Below are 24,340 nucleotides of genomic sequence, written 5' to 3'. Positions count from 1 at the left end.
TTCACAAACCTTTACACCAAGTAGCACCTAGCGCAAGTACAGTACATCCATCATGACCAACATTAAAATACAGAGATGCAGGAAGCCCAAGTGTTTATTAAAAAAAACAAAACAAAAAAAACAGGTGTTGTTAATGTACACTTATTACAATACAATACATCCTGATTTGTATATTATTGTAAACTACTGGAAATGTGTCACTTTGAACATTAAAACTGCACAAAGTTTGTGAAATGCTCCCCGTGCTTTGGCGATGGGCGAATCTAATAGTCATCATATTTTTGGTATAAAATGATGTCTTAGTTGTATCTAAACAAAAAGAAAAGTCATTGAACACCTGCAGTTGCAAATAATCTGTCTTATAAATGATAATGTGCCATATATTAAATTGAAGCTTGGACATCTATTTATGGGGCCAAATGTGGAGGTAACAAAGATGTATGCCATGTAATTTCTCGAATTGAAGCTGAACAAACAAGGCAAAGGTCAAAATGAGTTTTTGCAAAAATCTAAGCATCTGCCTTATGCTGCTCTCATTCCATACTTGAACATTGTTTTATGCTTAGCAACATTTAAAGACTTGTAGGCTGTAAGGCGATTTTCTGGTTGACTCGTCAGTCAGTTCCTGCTTGTGCTTACTAGCACATGTCAACAACAATTGTTAGTAGCAAGAACCAGGTCTTTAGTTTTTGGGGGTTTTTTTGAGTTTGTATACACTTAAAAAAAATGTATTTTTTTTTCTTTGTACCACTAGTAGAATGCTTACTACACTTTTTAGAATCACTAATTATAAGAGTATAAAATGCACCAGGTTCTCCTTCAACAGCATCAACCAATGTCCATTTTGGATGGCTTGCAAAACATTCCATGTACATGTACACAAACACTTCAAATTCTTAAAGAATGTTTTCCAAAGAAAAGGGACAACAAGATCTGTAAAATTAATAAATATATAAAATAATAATAATAATAATAATCTAATTTGCTTCTCATTATTGGCGTATTGGTCAGGTTCACCGAATGTGGAGTTGAGCTTAATGAAAAGATACTAAGAATTAAATAAACAAACGTCCATCAAGCACATCAACTTTTTTTCCATTTATTTAACAAAAATACAGCACAAATAGGTTGGAAATTATTGAAACTTGGGGTTTGGTGGTGGGGGGAGGAGGGGTCCACATCGTCAGTTTAGGGTTCATCTTCATTATCATCACGTTCATCTTCAAATGCTCCTTGTATTATGGAGCAACTTAAAATAGCTTTGCGAATCTTTTCCTTTTCTTCTGCAATTGAGTGAAACAAACAAAATGTCAATTTTCTTTGACAGTCCTTAAAACAGGCTCCTGTGAGATAACATTTCAATGGTTGTGAACATTTGGGCTTTACAATTTTGTAATTCAAGGTTTTCAAAAGGAAAAATAAAAGGTCAGGAATCCCAGTTTTTAACCGATTTATTGCACGGGATATACCCGGAGACATATGTAGGACATAGTTGATGCTTAAAAATGGAGTGATCAAAGACAACTCACAAATACACTGCATAGATATATTTGTTGTTTATGTATTCAGCACATGGAAGGATATGATTAGTATCCATTAGCGTTGTTACTCATGATTTAAAAACCAACAGAGGTGGACATTCCGTTAGTACTGATGGAAGGTCTGTCAATCCGTCACTGACGGACGCCGATTTTGATGACAAATGATGTAAAACTTACACTTCAGGCCTGCATCGTGCTCCCTGCTAGCCTGAATTCAACACACGGACACCTTTCTATCCTCAGGGAGCATTCTCTGCCAGCCACAGCTTCCCACCATGATGTTGCAGTAAATCTACCATCAGCTTCACATTCTGCTGCTTGTACTCTATTTGAATCCTCCACGCTGTAATGCTCTTCGTTTTTACATTCTCCAAAGAACATGAAATCTAACGTTAGGAGTGCTATCTGAATTACGGAAATACTTGAGGCCAAAAGGCATTCTTATAGCAATAGACCAGGAAACAAGTCTAAAATGAACAGAATGTTTTTTTTCAGTTTGTTATATGTTTAAAGGCTATAAAACCCGCACAACATACTTTTTACATACTTCCATTAACATTTTCTCACATTTCTTTGTTTAAACATTTAAATGTAGATTTAAAAGAGTAAGTACTTTATTATAGAATGAAAGCAAAGATCAAAACTTGTTTTCAGGCCAAAACATTTATTTGAGAGATAAAAATATAAACGTCCATACATTTTCTTCAGCTTTATCTGGGCCGCGTATAAACATTTTCCTATTTTCAAAAAATGCCATGCCATCTTCAACTATATCTGAGAACATGTTCTACAGAAGCGAATCAGAATGCAGAACACAATGACCGTTCATACACTTGGGGAAGAAAAAAATAAATAAATTACGGAAGCGATGACGGAAGTGCGGTGAAGATGGCATGATGGACTGACTGAAGGACTGGCGATTCCAGTTTGCTTCGGCTTGAAAAAAATGATGGACTGACAATGACACAGGGGTTCCCCCAGTGTGCTGATGAATGACGTACCCACACAATTTTGTAAAATGCCCACCTCTGAAAATAAATATAAGCTATGTCGGTCTACTATTATGTTAATTTTATCAAAGCTTAGATGGTGAGACTTACCTTCATTTTGACAATTCGGGAGCATTCGATGGAGCTGCTGTGTGTTGTAACGTATCAGAAATTTCTGACACGTTCTGATTGTTCCTTAGGGACGATTAAATTGAATCAATGGATATTGCAAATGAGCCACAAATGTGTTCATGACAAAATGTGCCATCTTTCATATTTTTGAAGTGTAAAAAGGAATTTGAATGTACATTTAATGAAGTGTATTTTACATTTTGAATCTAAAACACAAGATGATTATTTTCTTACCTCCTACATGCAGACAGTTCAGAAAACATGGTATTTTCTTCCAACGGGTATCAATACTGGTGATAAAAGGTAATGCTGACCACAGCAGTTTGTAGCTCATTTTAGGGAAACGCAGGAATACCATTCCTGTTTGAGTATTCAGGTATTTCACTGAAAAGACAATAGCACATATCATCTGGCTATAATACTGTTGGCAAAATTACAGAATAGAAAGAAAAGCACATAAGGTGGAATACTTTGACAGGTATTGCCTTGGTTATAACGTACATTACACATACATGCCCTGCTAAATAATAAAACGAACAAATGGCCACTAGTTTTGAAGGCGAGTGCTAAAAGAGCAACGTGAAGAAGAAACCTGCTGCGTGTAATTTTGCCATTGTGAGTGCAATCTTGGATCAGATAACTGAAGCTGAAGGTATATTTCAGTGTTCACGCAGGTCAAAACCTGTTGGCAAAATTAGCCATTAAACTATGAATTCGGCTCATTCATCACCAATGCATTGTTTTGATGACATTGTGCGCTTCATGGAAACATTTTTAATTAATCTTACCACTAATCTTTGTCTTCCTTTAAGGAAGTATTGATGCAAGTTGATAGACTTGTTTCTGTTTGTTGTCTCTACATTTTCCCACATCTTATGACAGTACTATAAAGGTAGGTTTCTTTTGGTTGACACAGTATGTCAATCATTACTTAAATGGTGTAAAACGTTGTTCATTCAATCATTTATGTCCGGATGAAAATTTGTACACTAGATTCCTGTGATATTGGTTTTGAAACAAATCATTTTGTCACAAACAGGGCTAATTTGAATAAGCATTGAATAAGCATACCAGAGAATCTCAGGCTGCACATGGCCGCCCCATAGTCGCCGTGTATGCGGGCCACCACTTCTTTGACCGCCGCGGCGATTGCTTTGTCATTCAGGAGCAAAAGACTGTTTCTGTCTGTCACGTTTATCTCACAGAGTAAATACCTGTGAACAAACAAATACACTTTTAGAAACGAACCCACAAAGACAAAAGCATAGGTAAATTATGAGAATGAGTTCAGTTTACCTTGACTTAACTCTCACCATCGTTGCTTATTTCTTCTTCTATGAACGCAAACTTCCGTCAACAAATCGTCTTGCATTGCCAGTTTCGTTAGCGCCTCATGCTGGGCTTTAATGGTACTCAAGATGAATGTGCGCTACTTTTGTTCTACTTTAAGCGCTTGGCGGTGTTGTTTGAATTGCGGCTTAGTGTAACCAATTGAAGCAACTCATTGAAGTGAAATTGGGGGACTCGGGCAACAAATCACTCACGCCCATTGGGTAACTATGACAACAAGGCACACCGTTCTTAGCCAACCGCAGTCGTACTTTTCCGTCACCCATACACGCTTTACGCCATCTTGAAATTACAGACGCTTCTGTCCAAGGCGCTCTTCAATAAAAAGCACAACTATTTGTTTTCCTCATACCGCTGCCACTGTGCCTAATATGCATGGTTCTCGGAACAAAGCGGCACCAACAGTCGGGAAGGGACACACGGACGCAGACACTGGCACGGAGTCGAACCGCAGGGATCGAAAATCTGTTGGAGGGATGTTGAAGAAGCTCAAGTCGAGGCGCAGTCAAACGGATAAGTGGCCCGTGGTCACAGAGGATGAACTTCGGGCGCTCGGAGGGGATATTTCTCCGGATCACGTCCTGGGACTCCGTGCTGTCACGGAGGGTACGTGAACAGTAGCTTTACTGGCCTAAATGTATCGCAAGACGTCTGGCACCACTATTGTTTGTGGCATATGCTAACCAATCTGTATGCTAAGCGTCGAGTCTCCTGGTCAGCTTTCTCACAGGTGCATAATGGGAATGCGACGGATTGTTTATATTTTATTATTCCTAAACTTAAAGCAAAACTTTACCTTTGCTGGTAGGAAGTTCATCAAGAAGATCCACCAATTATCTCAACCGCGTATCCTGAAATGCGAATTTAACATACGATGTTCAGTTATATCTGCATATATTAGTTTTGAATCCTATCGCGCATAGTTTTTACTGTTTCTTTTTCTTTATTTTTTTTTGCAAAAAAAGCTGTCAAAATGCACCGTACTGTTGGGGTTTAATCTTTCCCAGTAGTAATCGCTTCAACATTTCACATTTATATTTACGCGTTTTTTTTTTAATGGCTAAACATGGAAGTATTTAAATGCACCAAGTCTTATAATGAAACACCGGGAACTGTACGCATCATTCCATAGTGACACTGCTGGACTGTACTCACACTATGGCTCCAAGCATGGGGTCTGTCATCAGAGCCTCAGCCAATGTTAAATGTCTCCCTTTGTTTTTGGTCTTTTCATGCACCAGACAACAAAGGCGTTGCTTCTCTCCTCAGTCATAATCAGAGTGCGCGCTTAAAAAGTTGCGACCCTACTGCATACATTATAATGCTATTTCTTTATCCAATACTTAGCAGGAGCGAGATCACAGTTGTGTGTGACAGCACCGGACAAACTCAGCACTTCATGATGTCAAAATTTTAACTCAAACTTTGTTTCCTATTGCAGATTATCTTTGCAAACCTGAAGATAATATCTACAGCATCGACTTCACCCGTTTCAAGATAAGAGATCTAGAGACTGGCACAGTACTGTTTGAGATTGCCAAACCTCCCAACTGTGGTAAGTGATGGGTCAATTGCCACTACCGATTAACACATGAGTTGTGTGTGTGTGGGGGGGGGGGGGGGTGCAGTGCATGCGTACATGCATGCATTTCATATAATTCGATTAATAAAGCTAAATACGTTAAAAGTCAGTTTTCAAAAGGTTACTGATTATTTAAAATTTTATTCAACTGATAAAAATGTGAAATGCAGAGAAGATTTCTTTCAGTAGTCCGATGATAGTTGCATGACTCAATTGGCGCGGCTATTGTTATTATCGCAAAAGAACTATCACTCCTATCTATATAATTTGATTTCCTTGCAGCTAAACTGGTTTTGTCTGTCAGGTCCTGTAGAGGCTGAAGAGGGGTGCGGCGATGCTGACGTCAGTGCTGGGCGCTTTGTCCGATATCAGTTTACACCAGCGTTCCTGAAACTACAGACTGTAGGTGCAACGTAAGTGACCATAATGTTGTTTCACACAACCATGAGCACTGTTATCAATATTCTAAGAAGAAATGTGTGCACAAACGAAGCATGATCTGTGTTTCTCTTGTTTCCAAACATCAGCGTGGAGTTCACCGTTGGCGATCGTCCCATCAACAACTTTCGTATGATTGAGAGGCATTATTTTCAGGGACGGCTTCTGAAGAACTTTGACTTTGACTTCGGCTTTTGCATTCCCAACAGCCGTAACACATGTGAACACATTTACGAGTTTCCACAACTTAGCGATGACCTCAGTAAGTCCTGTTATTGTATTTCCATCGGGCCTAAATAATACATAATGTTGATTGATCCGTCCACATTTCATCTGGCCTCTTATTTCCTCCTTTTTCCAGTTCGCCAAATGGTGGAGCACCCTTACGAGACTCGATCAGACAGTTTCTACTTTGTGGACAACAAGCTTATCATGCACAACAAGGCAGACTATGCCTATAATGGTGGTCAGTAAGACCTTAAGGAGGACAACTGTGCAATACACCAGAGAATAAGGATTTGTTTTGTACAAGTCATGGGTTTTTGTTTGGTTTTTTTTTTTTGGAGACAGATGAATTCTTCCTTCATCAGCACAATCAACAGCCCACATCTGCTATTCGATGCGTTCATGAATCTGTCAAGAATCTTACAAGGATTTGTGACACTGAGGAAAATTCTGTTTTAGATTGTCAAATGGGTAGAATGTTACCATTTGTGCACTGTTTGCCTGTAGTTGGTTAGTTGTGTCTCTGCTGGAAAGGGACAATCACAGACCTCAAGTGATATAGGTTCTGTTAGAATTGGATTTGGATTAGTACACTCATTTTCCATTGAAATGACTCCAACTACTTTTTCTCATGTGACAGTGGCTCCTCTTAAAGAATAAAGAGCGCTGAGTAGAAGTTATATAGTATCGATAGTGATAGGTGTTTTTCATTCACCCCTGAATATTGGTATCATTTTTGTATTGCTTCGGACTGTGTGACATATTTAAGGTGGATGTGCTTGATATAACATGCTTGGTTTATTTATATCCTGCTATTATAACCATCTTTAAGTTAAAATAAAGTTTTCTTGACGTCAGGTGTCATATTCATCCTAGGAAAAAAAGCATTTTATGTCAAACAGGAAATGTAGTCTTTCAGTACTTGATCATGCTGTGCCTGACAGTGTCGTGTTATATTTGTTTGAATTTATTCATTACTATTTGAAAATATTTTGGCCACACAAATCATATTTGCTGTCTGCTTGGAAGGCAACACTAACTCCCACTTTGGAAATGTTTAGTACTGCTTCAGCTTAATAAGTAGATGGCAGGTATGGAAATAATTTGATTAGCCAACTATTTTGACTTTTTTTTTCCTATTTAAAGCATTCATTGAAACAACTGTATGTGCCTTTCATCCAGATGTTCATTGTGAAAAGAAACTTGTGAATTGTCATCAATTGTCATTGTCACAGAGTTGTCTTTCATCCAATCCGATGATGGGAATATTTTTATATGCTCTCAATCAGGAACTGTGGAACAATGAAAATGAATCAAGTAAACTCACTGAATGATGTACAATTGTGCATTTTTTAAAAATAACTTTCAATGCATAAATTGTCACTGATGGTCTGGTGGTACACTTGCAAGACTTGTGTACCGGCAGCGTGGGATCGGTTCCCACTCTGGGATGTGAGGATGAGTGTGAATAGTTTATTTCTACATGCACACTATGGCTGACTGGTGACCAGTTCAGGGTATCGGTCTTCCGCCCGAAGTCAGCTGGGATAGGCTCTAGCACCCCCGCGACCCTGTTCAGGAAAAGCGGTGTTGAAAATGGATGGGTGCAGTGGTTGAATTGCTGGTGAACAGCTTTGGTATTGTAGATGTGAAGAAATTAGTTATATTTCACATGATCGGGTCATTGGTCAATAGTCAAAGAGCAGTTAAAACAGCAGTGAAAAGTACAGTATAGGCATTCAATGTGTACGATTCCATGTCTTTAAAGTTACTGATAATTAAGTGGTTTTGCAATTAGGATGCACATTCTTTAATATATATTTCGCGGTCTCTCCAGAGTGACGTGGAGGAGGGAGCTGTTGGTGAGTGCCATGTCGTCAAAAACAAAACGATACAAGAAACCTGCTGAATCATTTGAACAAGTAGCACCCAAGTGATCAAGTGGAAAGCATGAAAAACTACGAGCAGAATTTTCAGAGCCTGCACACGTAAACATGAGCGTTTTAGTCACTAATAACGAGCCGCAGCCACCGGATAAAAGCAGTAATCAATCGTGTCTCATTTGCAAGTAGCAATGAGGCTGACGCCGTAGGTAGGATCGTAACTTAACAATTATTACGTTTACGTTATAAGGCGTAATTATTCCTGGTGGTCTATTTCTCAGTTAACTGTGATATTTTACTTTAGTCTACATTGGTGGTGCAGTAGAATAACACTGTTCGAAACTGTTGGTTGGCGGTCCGCGAACAGTATGTATAGTACTTGTCTCAACCGGTCCGTGACACAAAAGGTTAGGGACCACAGTACTAGAGTACAGTATACGATTTGTTGGTACAGTATATTGTATCTAGAGAGCTAAAGAATGTTGTCTTCATTTCATTTGTTTTTGTTTTCTAAACTTATTGAACGGTTTAATGATTTCAGACAAACTGTTTATTGTACACACGTGAGCTTATGTGAATTATTTGTTGACAGTGATACTTGCACAAACGTTTCGTTTGTGCAGGCGAAAAAAAAATCGGTTGTCTTTGTGTTTCCGAACTACTTTACCCATAATCCTCAGCAGAAAACAGGAAACAGTTCGGCACGTGTGTTGTCATGACGGGCAATGCCGTAAAGATGGTGGGTTCAGCAAGGGACTCCAGCAGCAGCAGCGACGACGAAGCGCTCAAACGATGTCAAGAAGCAGTTTGGGATACACAAAAACGTGAAACCACTGGTAATTTTGGTCTTTTTTTATATTTCATTCCGATATCAATATAACGGTGAAACGGATTCCAATGCGAAAGCAAGAAGACGTGCTTACCCAGTGATACCACAACTTGCATGAATACTCTCAAATCGAAAAGCGGACTTGAGCAACATCGCTTTCCAAATTTTGGTTGCAATTCACAACGAAACTTAAGTCGTTTTTTGTATCTAATTGAAATGCAAATTTCTGAACTTGTTCATCTGCCTATGTCTCTCAATTTCTAGGAACTGGCCATCCAAAACCGTCTAAACGGTAGGTTCATCATAAAATCTGTGCCCTTAATAGAAAACTCATTTTAACCTGCCTGTTTAATGGCTAGCTTTCCTAAATCATAAAAGGCTAACGTACATAGTAAGAGACTATGGAAACTGGCCTAGTCGAGAAACTCAAGATGTTGTGCCCAGTGCTTTAAGTGGAAAAAATAAGTGCCGGTATTCCCCTTACTTCCCAGGTAAATTGGGAGGTGAGTAAAAACAGATCATTAATTAATTAATGTATAAAATATGTTCGATATTATATATTTATAATAACTACATCAGTATATAGCTTAATACAAACCCAATTCCAGTAAAGTTGGGATGTCTCCCAACCGAGAGGTTGCGGGTTCGATCCCCAGCCATTGTGACTATGTTGAAGTGTGCTTGAGTTAAAATACTGAATTCCCAGTTGCTCTTGATGCTGCATCATCAGTAGGCGAATGAGGAAACGGTAAAGCGCTTCGAGTACCAAAGAGTAAAAGCCCATTTGGAGTGTGTTCTATCCATAAAACTCTTAGCTAACGATTATTTGCTGAAAACAAAGTTTATAAGTTTGAACATGAAATATCTTGTCATTGTAGTATATTCAAGTAAATGTAGGTTGAACATGATTTGCAAATCATTGTATTCTATTTTTCTTTATGTTTAACACAACTTCCCAACTTTGGAATTGGGTTCACACCTTATTTTGTCGTTTGACCAGCAGTCTGGCCGTTCTTGTTCAGTGCATCTGTTGTTGCCGTCACTGGCAACAAGTGAATCAGAAGCGCGAACGTTACTGTTAGCTGGCCACGCTACACTTGAAAGATTAACGTGTGGTCCTGTGTGCTCGTCACCCGCTTCATCACCAGTCCGGGTTCACTTGGCCCTTCTGGAGCCTCCCCAACATTTACGAGTTAAACTGTTTCCATCCTTTGACTGTCTAAATAACTTCTTTCAATGTTTCAAGTCACTCTAAAATGTTTACATTTTTCACTCTTCATTCTTCTTTTTCACTCAACCTGCGCGGAACAGGCGTGTGCTGCATACCAGTACACACTGGGTAATGCAGCGTAGCCGTAGGAGTACGAGTATCACAAAGCGAAAGTGTGAAATAAAGCAAAAGTGTGTACTATGGGCTCATGTGAAGTCCAGGTACAGTAGGACCTAAAACTGTATACCAGCCCACTTAAAGCACTGGTTGTATTTAATGTTGCAGTCTTAGTACCTGTGATGATGACTATTGTAATGTTGTGGGGGTGAAAGTGTTGTAGTTGCTGACCATGAACATGATGGCAACGAACTCCAGGTCACCCAGGGGTTTCAAAGTCATGTCGCCAAAAAGTTGGGACAATTTCTGGACAGGTAACCTAAATGTACTTTTATCCTTTCAACTTTTAATTAATACACTGTATTGACCATTTCCACATGTATTTGACTTAGTCGCTTGACAGAAATCCAGACTCACCTATCAGTCTGTAAGACACCAGCAGAATGTGAAAATGATGATGGTAAACTTCCTCTTCTTTTATCATTCTTGCATTCTTTCAATTATTTTTATATCTATTTTGAATGTAATATTTTTCTTTCAGGGTTTCTTCTGTTCTCTACCTCAGTCCCAGGACAGCCAGCTGATGATGCCCCTTCTGCTGTACGACAAAGGCCTATTCCCAGCTCAAGGTTAGTATTATGTGTATTTCAATAGTCATACGCATATATCGAAAATTATCATTAGACGGCCACAGTTCATTTAGTAGCGAGACATTTTGCTGCCAATGGAACCAAGAAATAAGCAGACTGAATTTAATTGTTGAACTTATCTTTATTTCTATGCTTACCAGTATGTGCCACCTGATGTAGGGAATTTTTTTTTTTTAATTTAAAAAAAATTGGAGGTCAATCAACGTCCTGGAACGAATTTTATGTAACCCAGGAGGTTCCAGTGAAATTGGGTTCAAGACCTTTTAGTCTATACTTGGCAACTGCGATGTGATGCTGTTTTTTTGTTTTTTTTTTATTTTTTTATTTTTTTTTGTTTTGTTTTGTTTTTTTCACATGCCAGCGCAATAGAGGTGTGGCGCTGTATGTTTTGGGGGGTAGTTTGATGCACTACTGTGATCAGATGCAAAGTGAGCCTGTGAAGGAACAGAAAGAGGAGTGATACCAGGGAACAATCAATTGTTGTGAATTCACTGTCCCAATCAAGCTCATTAGTTGTTGAATTTTCCCTCACATTAGTCTGTTTAATGTCATGGATGCTATAAAGAGCAGCTGGAGTAAAGAGTCCTTGATTAATCTGCGGAGGAAGGATATAATGCTGAGGGAGGTGGTTTTGTGGTGCTGTCTTGCGTGATAGAAAAGGGAATCGGCTGAAGACCTCTGCTCCTTAATGCAACAATTTGCACTCATTTTGGTCCAGTGACAGCGACAGTGAAATGGAAACGAGGCTGAAGGAGGCAGCTGTGTCGTTGAAAGATCTCTTACCCTCATCGTCACTCGTTTCCTCACCAACGGCAACAGCAGCTCCCCACTCGGAGAAGAAAAAGAAGAAATCATCTGAGACAGAAGAGGACAATGTCGCTCAGAAGAAGACAAAAAAGAAGAGGAGGAAGAAGGCAGAAGATGCAGGAAGCAAGCATGTGGACTGCGAAGGATCTCCTTGTGCTCAAAACAACGGCGAGCAGGCAGGTTCAAAGCAGGGACACCACAAAGTCAAATGGAAAAAGGAAGTTGCATGATGTGTTGAATGGGACTGGAGTGAAAATGCTTCTTTCTTCAATGTCAGAATGTAAAAAGAATGGATGAAAACATGTTTAAGAAAATAGTCCCATGTTTACAATCAGTCTACATAATGTAAAATCATGCCGTTTAATACTATTGCTGATAGCTTGTCACAAAAGATATTCAAAGTGTGTTTATAAAATGCATATAATGTTGAGTTCACATTTTAAGTGAACATACGATTTCCCAGGATTATTACAAAAAAAGTATTTCAATAAAATACATTTTCTGGTCAAATTGGATGATTTTTCTTTGTCTGTTTAAAAAGCTCATCATCTCCGACACTGATCCTTGTTCACATTACAGCTATGTTGTATCTGAGTTTTTAAAACCTCCAAACTTTCCGAACAGCTCCTTAGTCACGTTGGTTGGTGTTGGGGAGGCATTGCTGGAGCACAGCACTATTGTGCTGGAGAGACCATTTGTGCAGGAATGTAAGAGCTAATGTCTGTCGGTGAAGGGGACAGGAGGTGAGCCTGGTGGCTGTCTGTTGTCTGGGAAGCAGAATACATCTCTGGGCTCTGGCTTGATGCTGTTGACAAAAAAGAAGACAATTATTTTGAATCTGGAAATTTTATACATGCAAAAGAATCACAATAGTAATAATAAAAAGAAATACCAGCTGCCTCAACCGTATTTTTCCCACTGACCAGTAGCAATAGCTTGGTAAGGTGAGTGAAAAACTGATGTGACGCGCTTGGATTTGTAAACAACCTCACGGCTCTCCAGCTTTGTGTAACTCTGATGCACTTTTGAGTTGTGTCATGGCCAATCAGCTGTTAACAAGCCAGAGGTTCCGTGTCACGATGCAACCTGCGCTCACTGCTGCGTGCGTACCTGGTACAGGTGTGTGAGCCTGCAGATGCAGAGAATTTTCCTGCAATGATTGGTCTGTTTGCTCCTCGGGATCTGCCGTTAAAATCTATCCAAAAAGAAAACTGGTATTTGAAATAGTCCAGTACACAGGGATCATGTGCTGACTTGTGTGCTCCATTGAAGTCACCTGTCTGACAGATGTAAGGCTGGTTAGTGTCCCCAGACTGCTGCTGTCTGTGATGACCATGGCCTGAGACAGCAGACCGGACGAAGGGTACTGAGGCGAATCAGTCTTGTTGTACACTACAATTAAGAGAAGAATGAAGTGTCACTTTCCACGAGTTTTTATGAACAGTGCGCATTGCTGCACCCTTACTGTGACTTGGCAGCTGTGCCATAGTAGCCATAAATGGACTGACGCCCATGTGACTCTGGAGCTGCTGTGGCATTGGTTGCTGGGTGTGAAGCTGCTGCTGGAATGAGATTGGCTGCAGAGTGGTGAAACTGCCTCCCATGTTGTTTATGACGGGTACCGTTTGAGGTTGCGTTGAAGTTAGACCTGATGATGAACAGATGAGTGTAAAAACACAAAGCAAAGAAGTCATCCAAAACCTAAAATGTTCAAGGTTACCGATGACAAGTGAGGACTCTCCTAGGCTCATGACGCTGGGCAGGGAAGCCATGATGAGGCCTTGTGAGGATGCAGGAGAGGACAAACTGTGCAGTGAGGTTAGAGTGCTTACAGGCGGCAGTGGACCTCCACTGGAAACCTGAAACCAGATGGCAACGTGATCATGATGGCCCCCAATTAGTCAGCAATATCGCGGATGGCAGGGAGAGAACACAGCCTCACCAGCTTGGGATGGTGGCTCTCAAGGAGTGTGTGGCTTGGCTCCAGCTGGACAGGACTGGCCACAAGACGCCCCACACTTTCCCCTCCGCTACCTCTGGCTGAGTTCAGGGTGTCGCACTGGATTTGATGGCTGTATTTGACACCTGGGATGTAACAGAAAATCATCAACACAACCATTGTTGTCAATCTGTCGCATGTGCTTCCGACACAGTATGGCCACTTGAATATAGTGCTGTAAAAGACAATGAGACAAATAGTAATTCACACTCGAGGTAAAACCATTTTTCATACATGAACGTTGAAAATTATTACCGAGCTCTGGACTTGAGGAAAGGTTGGGGTTGGAAGAAGAAACCGAGTGGTTGGTGAAAGGCACGTCAAGAGCCAGTTTGTGCCGGAAGGCTTCCTCTTTTCGACGGTTCGCAAACCAGTTGTACACCCTGACCTCAGTGACCAGGTTGGAGCCCAGGCCAGCAAGTTGTGAAGGAGACACCCCCCTTTGCAAACACTCTGCCCTGGGGGGCAGGAAGTCACATAGAGTTAATGGAGAAGTCAGGTCCAAAATTTTCTTCCCAATAATATGTTCTGTGCGTCCGCACGAGTTTAACCCCGGAGAACCCAAGAACCCTTTTCTTCTTTGGAAAATGATGAATTATACATTAAATGACTCCTATATGTTCACTGAACACCAAAATATATGTTTTTTCAAATATTTAATGCTTTAATCCTAATTTACGATTAGGGCCAAATTTGACCCTTTGGGATTAAAGGGTAGCGTTTCAGTAGCAGAATTTATAGTGGCCAAATTTGACCCCATGGGTTCTCCAGGGCTAAATATAGTTTTCTGATTGATATTGCATTTGTGGAATGTCGATTAAGGAGAAAAATGCACTCGTTTTATCCATCTCAAGGGCCGGCCGTTTTGTCTCGTACTTCCATTTGCTGTCGCCTGAATATGACACCACCGTGCCAAAGGGCTCCGGTAGTGTTGAAATTCCTGAGACCAATTTTTAAGTGCCTCAGTCTCCTCTCTGAAAAAAACTTTTACTCAGTCGTGCCTCGGTCTTGGACAGGGCGGACTCAGGATTTTTGTTCAAGACCTGTCGAGACCAGGCCAGTAGGCTGCTGCTGTGAACACTGCGAAACGCAAAATGCAGGTGCTGCTCTGCCTTCCCGATGTCGCCTGGAGAGCTGCGCTCCTTGCACACAGAGTAGATGAAGACAAATGGAGACGTACAAATTCTGTGGTCAACCGCTTACAGAAACCGCTGACACAATGTCCAACTTTTATCAGCACATTGAGAGGAAGTATAAAGACAGGTAACGTAATCATTAAATTAACTACATTGAGAAAGTTAAAATCAGAACACTCCATGAAGGTTCTGCGTTGTTAAGGTTCATGGCTGTGTACTGCAGTTGGCTGATGAAACAATATAATGTCAAAGTTAAAGACCTATGTTCAAGAAAGTTATTTTACAAATACAGTACTTCACTGAAAAGAAATGTCAGTGTTATTTTTCCATTAACTTCATTTAATTTAAGCATTATTCCTGACTTTTCTTTTTGCATTTAAAATGACATTTCTATGGCTTGTCAAAACATTCAGTTTTACTATTAGATGTAAGATTTGTTTCATTGCACTCTTTCAAAGACAATGCGGCTTTTCGAATTGCTGCAAATATAATGGAAAAAAAAAAGATACTGGTCATTTATGTGTGTGTGTGTGTGTGTGTGTGTGTGTGTGTGTGTGTGTGTGTGTGTGCATGTGTGTGTGTGTGTGCATGTGTGTGACTTTTCTTTGAATATACAGTCTTAGTCTTGTCTAGGTCTCGACCTCCACAATCTTGGTCTTGTCTCGGTCCTGATACTCTCTAGTCTCGATAATGTCTTGGTCTCGATTGGTGTGGTCTTGACTACAATACTAGACTCAGGTAATGACTGTCACCTCTCACCTGTTTTCTGGGTTTGGGCATGTGACATTCGCATGATTAGCCTTTAGGCACGATGATGTATTTTTCATTCGACGACAGTAAGCAGGGCCGCCGCTGAGTCAGAGGACGTCGCGCAAACCCATACAAACGCCTGTTTTTCATGCATCAAAACTATTTTATCGCCAGGTGGGCAGGAAATACAAAGTGGTGCCCCCCACCGTTTCCCCCAAGGACGATGGGGGCCCCCCATCCAGTGCATCATCTGCGCTATGGGAGCGGCAGTACAGCAACTTGCAGTACAAGGCAAAATGGCAATTTTTGACGTGACTTCCTCTTTCGTGCAACTTTGAATGTGATGAAGATATATCCATGCACTCTCAGAACAGATGAAATCATCGTCAAGTAAATTTAGGATCTATGTAAACACCACTTTTGTGTCGTACCTGTTACATTCTTCCACTAAGCCTTCTCTCTCCTCCTTGCTGGGGTTTTTTTGTCGCTCGTAGGCATGGAAAAGGATCTGTAGGGAAGCAGGACCCCATTTGAATCTGTTCCTCCGACCCCTCCTGGAGTCCTCACCTGGCTCCTCCATAGATGTGAGGCCATGTTTGGCATTGGTGAATTCTGGAAGGTAATGGTCACACGCTTTTATGTTTCCACTCTCAGAGATTTTGAAATTAGATATTATTAATCAAACAGCTCTCCGGGTGCTTGTGTACTCACGCTGGCTGATTTCACACTGCTTCTTGACGTACCAGCTGTACAGTGCAGCTCTTTTCTGGTTCTTCATCGGCGTGCCTTTGTTGAGATGCTGGGAGAGGTGCGATTGATTGAGGCCCGTGGACTCGACCACTTCTCTCTGAGGGAGATTGTGTTGCTGCATGTAGCTTTTCACCATTTTTGCAACATGCCATGGGTCCTCCCTGTTGGAACCAGACATATAAAACACACCCCTTTCGTCCATCCATTCATCTACTCTAGCTTAGCCTTTTCAGGTTCATGGATGAGTTATCTGGCTTTGGGCGAGAGTGGACGGGTCGTTGGTCAATTACATGGAACAGGTAACACTATTCACATTCACAATCACACCTATGGGCAATTTAGAGTCTTCAATTAGCTGTATGCTAACTTGGCCTTTTTTTTTTTTTTTAAACGCAGATACTATACCAGTGTTCATTAATTTGCATTGTTCTTTTCGAGTAAACAATAAAAATGAAATAAATAAATAAATAAATATGCATGCTTCTGTAGGAGGAAACCCATGCAAGCACGCAGAGAACCTGCAAACTCCACACAGGAATGGCTGAGATTCAAGATTCATTCATATTGAAAATTGTACCAAGATACCTTTTCCTTTGTTGTTCTTTGAAAGTCACCATTAGATTTGCTGTTGTCGCAGTATCATGACTGTCTAAAAGTGCAGTTTCACTCAAAATGTAAAGAGTTTCTTCTTGGCCCATGTGACTGTTATGAAAAAGGTCATTAAAATAACAACTGCAGGACCTGAAATGTACAAGATACTCGCATCAGGCTTTTTGCCTCATATAAGACTGCAGTGCAATTTTTCACCAATGTAAACAATATATGGTGTAATGTTACTATAATGTATTTAGTTGTGACAGTCAATGACATTTTATTTTTAAAATCGGCTTTATTGCCTTTGTTAAAACAACATTGCTGATTCAGCTCTTTTTTGTGTCCCTTACACTGTGACTTGTGAGAGCAGCTGAGATTTTACTTTATTTGCCTCATATTTTCTGAAGTATGGATAAGCGGTTCAGATAATGGATCGATGGATGGTTGTCTTTTACTCCATACCATACAAATATTATTGTTGTTGTTGTTGTTTTTTTTTGTTTTTTTTTTTGTCAGCGTACAGAGGATCTATAGACTCAAAGAAAGAGAGAGAATATAATTCTTGCAACAGCTGTCAGACGTGATCACTTGGAAAGAAGTGTCCAGGAGCAATATTGACAGAGAGAGATAAGAGAAAGCACACAGGAGCAAAGTCCAACTGCTACAGATCAGTGACGAAAATGCCTAAAACATTCAGAGCACGGAAGGCCTTATTTAAAAGTTGCTAAAAAATAAGTTAGTCATAGATGACAAATGTACAAGTAACACCAACACCGATATCCGTGGTTCCATAATTTTGCATCCAGTTCATTGTTAAATATTATCCTTTAAACAGTATTTGATGGGAAAATGTTACTGTCGACAAGTCACTTTTAAATGATTGTTAAATGCAACATTTCAAGCAGATGCCAATTAGAAATCAGTTATTCAAATGTGAAGATACCTCACGTGCCGCAATGCAAACATTGACTTAGGACCAGCCCTTCTCCATTAATCTTCACCAACATATGCGTGTAGCTTATTTATTAAGAATTGGGCCACAGAATAATGATGGTGGTGGGTAATTAGTAACTAGCAAAGGAGGAACCCTCTTTAAATTGGCTTCAGACGCCAGAGACACACAGACAGGCAGGAAGAAGGGAGCATTTGGGTAGAGACGGGAACCAAGATTACGAGGTGTCCCACAGTAAACATTTGCAGGTTTTGTTCGCAAGTAAAAAGCAAGGGTAGTAAATGCGGCATCAAGGTGGCGGTCACCACATTTTCAAGACATTTTCTTGCTCTACTCATTGGGAGAAAACAATTCTGCAGCCTTTATTGCTGGGATCTACTTACTGCAGGAGCCGTTCCACTTCAGCCTTCAGTTTGGCCGCCTCCTCAGGAGGAAGCTTCTCCAAATCTCGGAATATCGGTGGTGGGTAATCCATTTCCCCCTCCTCGGAGCTTTCCCCGTCCCCCCTCTCTCCCTTGTCTGTTCCGTTCGCTCTGTCTCGCTCCAGTTCCCCCATTGCGTGAATCAAGACATCCCTGGACAGGCCCGATTCCAGCAGGGCCCAGACCAGCTGTTCCTGAAGGGCCGTCAGACGGCCCCACCTCGGCATGGCAGCCCCGGCCCTTTCCTCGCCCTCCATTACTCTGATGCCTTACCTGCTCCCGCTTTTGCAAACAAGCTCTCTGCTCTCATGTGTCGGATACACACTCAGAGCTTGGCCAGATGGACAAAGATGGGTGCCATCATATTTGTAATCCCTCTTCAGTTGAGAAAAAAAAAACCCTCTGATACTTTCTTTTCTTTATGTTTACTTTCCTCTCGATTAATCCTGAGCTGCCTGGTTTTAGCTCTCCACCTGCTGTTTAGCTTTCAAAGGTCAATTTTCTTTTTTTTTAACCTTCTTCCTCTTCACCGCCTCCCCCCGCCTTGAACTTTGTCCCTTCTCCCTCATTCCCCAACGGTGACCAAAGTGCACTTTAACAAACTATTAGTTAAAAGGAAAAGAGTAACAATGATACACTCTCCAGCAAATTTTAAGAGGCAGCAGAACCTCTCTCAATGTCTCAAACTGATATAACAATCCATCCCTGTGTTTTTGCCAATCAAGACAAAATTGTGTAACACACAAGGGCCCTTATCCATTTTTAACGTATGATTATTCAAAACTATGGTAGTTGTGGAGCAAGGTTCCCTGTTGCAGTTTAAAAACATTTCAGATAGCATATTTGGCTTGTCCCTGTCGTCACCAGAGGGCTCTATCGAGCCATAATGCGTCACCTCGTCCTGAATTGTTAGCGCATCATGTCTATACTTTTACATAGAATTGAGCGGACAAGTTTACTCGGCCCATACACTGGTAGAGTTTGTAAGACGTGTAGCACTCTGTAAAGCAAACATGAGGGACACCAATTTAATGTCGTTTTAGTCTTATTCAAATTAAAATATACGCCGTTTTAGGAGTGCCATAATCAATACACGAAAGATGGCAATAAATAACATAATAAGATGGTCCCCATTCAGGTATCAGTCACATATTCTCTAAAAATGCCAATTCTTCACAGGTTTTGCCAAGGTTTATAAATTCAAGCACATGTAGCATCTGAAACAATTTCATTGCTTTTGCCGACACTTTTGTTCTTAATTCTATAATTCTGAATTTTGTGACAATTTAATATCAATTTACTTATATTTGACAATGTAAAACAAGACTTCTGGCACACTCTTCATGTACTGTACCCGCATGTTATATTTTTTTTCCAGCTCTAATGCCACTGATACCAATGACTGTCACTTTGTTTTCTTTTCTGAAACAATCATAATAAGGATGGTCACACATCAAACTTGTTTTTGTGTTTTGCTTGGCAACGGGATTTCTTCTTCAGTTGTAGACTTTCTCACTTTCTCGCCAAATCCGACGATCTGATTTGCAAACTAAAGATTTCCTCATCTTTGGGCTCATTAGTCTGCCAAACAAGATGAACAGAAGAGAAAAGGGGCAAATGGAACCAGAAAATGCCTTTGAGAGTTAACGAATTTTTCTCCTTTCATTGTGAAACACTCACTTTGTCGGCTTCGATCACCTTATACCATTCTCAGGTTCAGCCCATCAGCACCTTTTTGTGTGCAGCTTCTGTTACCTCACCCACCCTTGGGAAAATGGCATTATACTGTATTTGGATGGGTAACAGAGCTCTCTCTATCTTTCTGAGATGTGTCACTGACCTGTAATTAAGTCTCATCGTTGCTTTGCAGAAGGAACGCCTCACCAAAGCGGACAGAGGGCAGAGTGTGTATATTCTCAACATTTCAGCCACTGCTTTGCTGAATTCTCCAGCGCACAAGCTGGTTTTATCAAGATTGGCCGCATGCAGCGCAGATGTATGAGCTCGCATTTTCTCTCCCCAGAGAGCTGAAAGCAGTGCTGATTGGTAATGAGATGCAATCCACACTGTCCATCTCTCATTATTGAGACTTGATAGGCTGCTACTGTGTACTCACTACTAGCTGTCTTGTGTCTCCACATCCTCCTCGTCCCTCAACCAGCCCCACCCCCACACCACTATTCAACCCCATTGATCATGCATGCAGAAATTTAACCAACCCTTCATTCATGTCCAAATAGCCCTTGTCCCACTTCCAGAGCTTCATCTGCTGTGAAGGGCAGGCAAGTTAGCAGACTGGATAGCGTGCACTATAGCAAGACCATAAAAGTAATTCTCTGCTTGCACATCCTTAACTATACACTTCATGACTGCTAAAGAAGAATACATACAGTCCATGTACACTCACACCTATAGCTATATGCAAATTTACTCCAAAGGCTAAGGTCTTTTTTATTTATTTATTTATTTTACAGGTCTGCATACACTTTACACGCAGTAAGTCAAAGCTGCCATTGTCTTTGTGTGAATTACTTTGGCTATTGATTGGTCTTAACATCTTAACATTGGTAACCTGGTCACATGTTGAAGCAGTGTTGAGAAGATTAGCTGGAGCTGGCTTTGGCACTAATTAAATACTTAAAGTCCAGCCATGAATGAGCACGGCACACAGGCCTCCTGTTAGAACACTGTATCAGCTGGGAGTATTAAAACTTAGACGGAAAATCTTGAAATGCTTGCTTCCCAGAAATATCCTTAAAAAGCAGGCTCGAATGCACTCAAACTGAACTACCATCAGATTCTTAGAAATAGCATACATGAGAAGTGAGACTTAACTATCAACAACCCAGAGAAACTGCTAAAAGATTTAGATTTTTTTTTTTTAAACATGAAAACAGCTTGATGTTTATGTTGTTATTCGTCGCTAGATGTGATGTAATTCACAGTTGACTTAAGTGAACTGCAGGAGGTTTACTAAGATGCTCATAGCGTCAATATCACAGGTGTCGAACTCAAGGCCCGGGGGCCAGATCCGGCCCGCCAGGCCATTTTATGTGGCCCGCGAAAGCAAATCATGTGTGTCAACTTGCTAAAATCTGTACAAAATTGTGAAATTGTCATGTGTAATAAATAAAGTTGAGATTTCGCATTAATTTTGTTATCCAGTCTACACTCACTTGAATAATAATTGAACAAACAATTATAATTGACTTGACTGATTTCAAAATCATTTTGTGGTTTCACTGTCATAACGGCCCTCCGAGGGAAGACGTAACTCCAAATTCCCCCGCGACTAAAATGAGTTTGACACCCCTGGTCTATATTGTAGCCTTCATAGATCTTCTTTGAACAATGCTCGTTGTTTCATTTCAAATTTATTTTCCTTACAAGTAAGTAAAGTTGTATGCGAGACGTGTTTAGTATCCATGTTTATTCAAATTTCGGAGACACATGTTGAACCTGAGACTTCATGATCAGAATACAGCTTGCACATGACAGCGTTACTAACGCTTAACAGTAAAACTGCATTTGAAACCACAATTTAGTAAAGTGTATAGAGATCTGCCAACACACGGTTGGAAGTTCACATGTTGTGCCTTCACAATAAAGGCTATAAACCCCAACAGGAAACAAGATAAATGGAAGCCAACGAGTGCTTTAACAAGTTCGTCCTTCAGGTAAGTCTTCAATTGCTTTTGAGACGTTATGAGCAACTGCATTTCATTGATGGCTGCCAGAGGGGCGGAGCAATACTTTGCTTCTCTCAATTAGGTTGAAGTTTCTAAATACTATATTAGAAACCTCAGAGTGACGCAAATGCCATGACAATCTTCATTTATCCATCCATTTTCTTTACCAGCTGATTTTTGATGAAAGGCATTAATATTCGTACCAAGAACTGAACATCCCTCCAAAATTGATGCGAAGACAGAGATAGTTGATTGTTGTGAACTATGGGCGTATGAAGCACTTTGAGAATATTTTGTGACAAAAGGCTACAATATAGAAACATACGTGGAAAATACATAAATGCACTTCACTTTGGAAGAAGAAAAATGGTCATGAGGCCGGGAGCAACATTGAAGGAGCTGTAGGAATTTCTGGTAGGTACCGACTGGCTTTTAGTGCATATGACAGCAACTCCCATATTATTCATATACCTGGGCTATGGGGTAGGGCAACAAGACTTATTTTACAAAGTGCAATGTTAATATTATCAACAGCCTGTTTTAAAGCTTTGTTCTTTTTTTGAACTGTTTGCATGATCATTTGGAACACTGTTTTGAGTAATTTGGCAAAGAAAATACTGCTGTCATCATGCCGGTTTTGTACAATAAAATCCCCGTTATTATGAAGATAATAGAATTGTTGATGTACTAAAGTTGCACTGAATTATTTATTTAGTAAAATAATCCAAAGAGTGCATGTTTAAAAAAATTTCGAAATGAGTCTATTGTTGTAGGTGAGTGTTGATAATTCATATTATTCTGTGGTTGGCTGTGCATTTGGTATCTGGGCTTTCAATGGAGGCCTGCCTGGCTTAATAAAACTCCTAATATCACCATTTTCACCGTGCAAACATAGAAACCATTAATAGGCGACTTATAGTAAATATATAATAAATATAGGGCCGTGCTTCAAGGCTTTGCTGTTACCTTGCCTTGATACCCGAATATTTCTGCTCCGTCTTTAGAGCGAAGTGTATTTCAGCGTGCGGAATGGCGAGAACTCGCTCTTATTTTTCAAGTTCGCACCGGAAAAGGCTCCCTCGCTCACAATGGCTTTGCCCCACGGTGGCGCCGCGTCCCATGGCGGAGGGATGAGGGAGAGACAGCAGGGTGGACGGAGTAGAGGACGAGGACGCGGACGCGGAAGACGAGGAGGTGGAGTCTGTCCCAGCCCGCATCTGGCCCGCTCCCCTCTGACACCACGGGCCAAACCCGCCCCGAGCCTCTCACTCACTGCCCGCCTGTTCCCCCGCACGCCTCGGTCCCGGACACCCTCGGCGCAGCAGCACCCGCACACACACGACCACCACACAGAATGGACACGGAAGGGAGCCAGACCAACCTGTCCACCACGGACTCCCCTCACGACCCCTGGTAAGTCAGAAAGAAAACTTTTTTTGCACACCCCCCCACTCCCCCCTCCACACACACGTTTTCTGGAACAAGCCTTGCTTTCTGCTGGGAGGCTGAGGAGCGCACACCTCCACACTGGGAGCCTTCATGTCACATTTACCGAAACTCGAGTTTCATCAACAACTTTGTTTGTTTTCTGCGAGCACGCAAGTATCCAATTTACCGAATCCCACTGCCTAAAATGCAAATATTCTCTTTCTTTTCGTAGCAAAATGTTCATAGGTGGACTCAGCTGGCAAACAACACAAGGTACATCTTCTCAAATGTCTTCAATACTCTGCATGGATTAAGGCAAAGAGGCATGAACTTGTTTTAAAATCTACAGTTCCTCAAATTTCCACTTATTAATGTTGAATTTGTTTATTTTTTGGTTTTTCCTTGGACTTGAATGAATGCACCCTTTCAGAATTTATATAGAAAAAAATGTGATTCTGTAAGGTGGTTTAAAGTCTGGTGACAATGAGTTATTCCTAATTTAGTTTTTAAAAAACATCCGACAGGTATTTTACTGGTTATTTTAATTTAATCCTTTTTAATCCCTGGTTAGCTTTGTTTGCCGAAAAATACAAATTCGTCTCATATTTCCTTCTAGTCGGCAGCACCATTCCCCACTAATGTGCCCCTTGTTTTTGCTTTGTATCCCAGAGGGTCTGAAAGAGTACTTCTGCAAGTACGGCGAGGTGAAGGAGTGTATGGTGATGCGAGATCCGGTTACTAAGCGCTCGAGGTGAGCTTGGCATCTGCTCTGAAAGTTTATCTGTCCTCCGTGATTCCTCACCGCTCATAACATATCGTTACGCGTCGACATAGTTTTCACTGTCATTAATACCGGACCCCCCCCCC

At 40.8% G+C, this 24,340-nt stretch overlaps 5 protein-coding genes and 1 long non-coding RNA gene across 8 annotated transcripts in view; 4 read left to right on the top strand and 2 right to left on the bottom strand.

Annotated features, from left to right (window-relative positions):
• Positions 1-1,079: 1,079 nt before the first annotated feature.
• Positions 1,080-4,080, bottom strand: pop5 (POP5 homolog, ribonuclease P/MRP subunit). The gene is made up of 5 exons (XM_019862464.1): positions 3,959-4,080; positions 3,734-3,876; positions 2,897-3,046; positions 2,642-2,725; positions 1,080-1,283 (listed from the first exon to the last, which is right to left on the bottom strand). The coding sequence occupies exons 1-5, from the start codon at positions 3,976-3,978 to the stop codon at positions 1,189-1,191; spliced, it is 492 nt and encodes a 163-aa protein (XP_019718023.1). The 5' UTR covers positions 3,979-4,080; the 3' UTR covers positions 1,080-1,188.
• A 188-nt stretch (positions 4,081-4,268) lies between these two features.
• On the top strand, positions 4,269-7,595 carry unc119b (unc-119 lipid binding chaperone B). Its single transcript, XM_019862424.1, has 5 exons — positions 4,269-4,618; positions 5,454-5,567; positions 5,899-6,007; positions 6,122-6,294; positions 6,394-7,595. Exons 1-5 carry the CDS (start codon positions 4,384-4,386, stop codon positions 6,504-6,506), a joined length of 744 nt encoding a protein of 247 aa, XP_019717983.1. The 5' UTR covers positions 4,269-4,383; the 3' UTR covers positions 6,507-7,595.
• A 495-nt stretch (positions 7,596-8,090) lies between these two features.
• cunh12orf43 (chromosome unknown C12orf43 homolog) lies at positions 8,091-12,263 on the top strand. Of its 3 annotated transcripts, none has more exons than XM_019862445.1 (7): positions 8,091-8,349; positions 8,824-8,976; positions 9,234-9,261; positions 10,512-10,610; positions 10,689-10,756; positions 10,838-10,925; positions 11,665-12,263. In XM_019862445.1, the coding sequence occupies exons 2-7, from the start codon at positions 8,856-8,858 to the stop codon at positions 11,981-11,983; spliced, it is 723 nt and encodes a 240-aa protein (XP_019718004.1). In that variant the 5' UTR covers positions 8,091-8,349; positions 8,824-8,855; the 3' UTR covers positions 11,984-12,263. The 3 variants fall into 3 exon arrangements, with proteins under 3 accessions (XP_019718004.1, XP_019718011.1, XP_019717996.1); XM_019862452.1 differs by having other exon boundaries at positions 8,821-8,976; XM_019862437.1 differs by lacking the exon at positions 8,091-8,349 and having other exon boundaries at positions 8,641-8,976.
• hnf1a (HNF1 homeobox a) lies at positions 12,095-19,075 on the bottom strand. The gene is made up of 10 exons (XM_019862413.1): positions 18,318-19,075; positions 16,350-16,549; positions 16,070-16,250; positions 14,008-14,210; positions 13,696-13,838; positions 13,474-13,612; positions 13,219-13,401; positions 13,030-13,145; positions 12,864-12,948; positions 12,095-12,558 (listed from the first exon to the last, which is right to left on the bottom strand). Exons 1-10 carry the CDS (start codon positions 18,611-18,613, stop codon positions 12,428-12,430), a joined length of 1,677 nt encoding a protein of 558 aa, XP_019717972.1. The 5' UTR covers positions 18,614-19,075; the 3' UTR covers positions 12,095-12,427.
• On the top strand, positions 16,885-21,245 carry LOC109511394 (uncharacterized). Its single transcript, XR_002167320.1, has 2 exons — positions 16,885-18,396; positions 20,227-21,245. It is a non-coding gene; the product is annotated as an uncharacterized LOC109511394 (long non-coding RNA).
• Positions 21,246-23,053: 1,808 nt separating this feature from the next.
• The window catches only part of msi1b (musashi RNA binding protein 1b), an 18,097-nt gene continuing 16,810 nt past the window's right edge, over positions 23,054-24,340 (top strand). Inside the window, exons 1-3 of the mRNA XM_019861579.1 lie at positions 23,054-23,458; positions 23,706-23,746; positions 24,143-24,224. Of these exons, the coding sequence (XP_019717138.1) occupies positions 23,400-23,458; positions 23,706-23,746; positions 24,143-24,224 (182 nt within the window). The 5' untranslated portion in view covers positions 23,054-23,399. The remainder of the gene's footprint in view (positions 23,459-23,705; positions 23,747-24,142; positions 24,225-24,340) is intronic.

This window comes from Hippocampus comes, unplaced genomic scaffold, assembly GCF_001891065.2.
Source record: "Hippocampus comes isolate QL1 unplaced genomic scaffold, H_comes_QL1_v1.1 scaffold147, whole genome shotgun sequence".
Classification (NCBI taxonomy): domain Eukaryota; kingdom Metazoa; phylum Chordata; class Actinopteri; order Syngnathiformes; family Syngnathidae; genus Hippocampus; species Hippocampus comes.
Note: the sequence above shows the minus strand (reverse complement) of the source record. Positions and strands in the feature narration are given on the sequence as shown.

Excerpts from the sequence above, each read along its gene's own strand:
- pop5 (XM_019862464.1), bottom strand. The coding sequence starts at position 3,978 with ATGGTGAGAGTTAAGTCAAG. Across the intron at positions 3,877-3,958 it reads ATGGTGAGAGTTAAGTCAAG|GTATTTACTCTGTGAGATAA; the intron begins GTAAACTGAACT and ends GTTTGTTCACAG. Across the intron at positions 1,284-2,641 it reads CCCGAATTGTCAAAATGAAG|AAGAAAAGGAAAAGATTCGC; the intron begins GTAAGTCTCACC and ends ACTCAATTGCAG.
- unc119b (XM_019862424.1), top strand. The coding sequence starts at position 4,384 with ATGCATGGTTCTCGGAACAAAGCGGCACCAACAGTCGGGAAGGGACAC. Across the intron at positions 6,008-6,121 it reads CTACAGACTGTAGGTGCAAC|CGTGGAGTTCACCGTTGGCG; the intron begins GTAAGTGACCAT and ends TCCAAACATCAG. Across the intron at positions 6,295-6,393 it reads ACAACTTAGCGATGACCTCA|TTCGCCAAATGGTGGAGCAC; the intron begins GTAAGTCCTGTT and ends TCCTTTTTCCAG.
- cunh12orf43 (XM_019862445.1), top strand. The coding sequence starts at position 8,856 with ATGACGGGCAATGCCGTAAAGATGGTGGGTTCAGCAAGGGACTCCAGC. Across the intron at positions 10,611-10,688 it reads TTGGGACAATTTCTGGACAG|TCGCTTGACAGAAATCCAGA; the intron begins GTAACCTAAATG and ends TATTTGACTTAG. Across the intron at positions 10,926-11,664 it reads AGGCCTATTCCCAGCTCAAG|TGACAGCGACAGTGAAATGG; the intron begins GTTAGTATTATG and ends ATTTTGGTCCAG.
- hnf1a (XM_019862413.1), bottom strand. The coding sequence starts at position 18,613 with ATGGAGGGCGAGGAAAGGGCCGGGGCTGCCATGCCGAGGTGGGGCCGT. Across the intron at positions 16,550-18,317 it reads GAAGTGGAACGGCTCCTGCA|GGAGGACCCATGGCATGTTG; the intron begins GTAAGTAGATCC and ends TGGTTCCAACAG. Across the intron at positions 13,146-13,218 it reads GGCACAGCTGCCAAGTCACA|TGTACAACAAGACTGATTCG; the intron begins GTAAGGGTGCAG and ends TCTTAATTGTAG.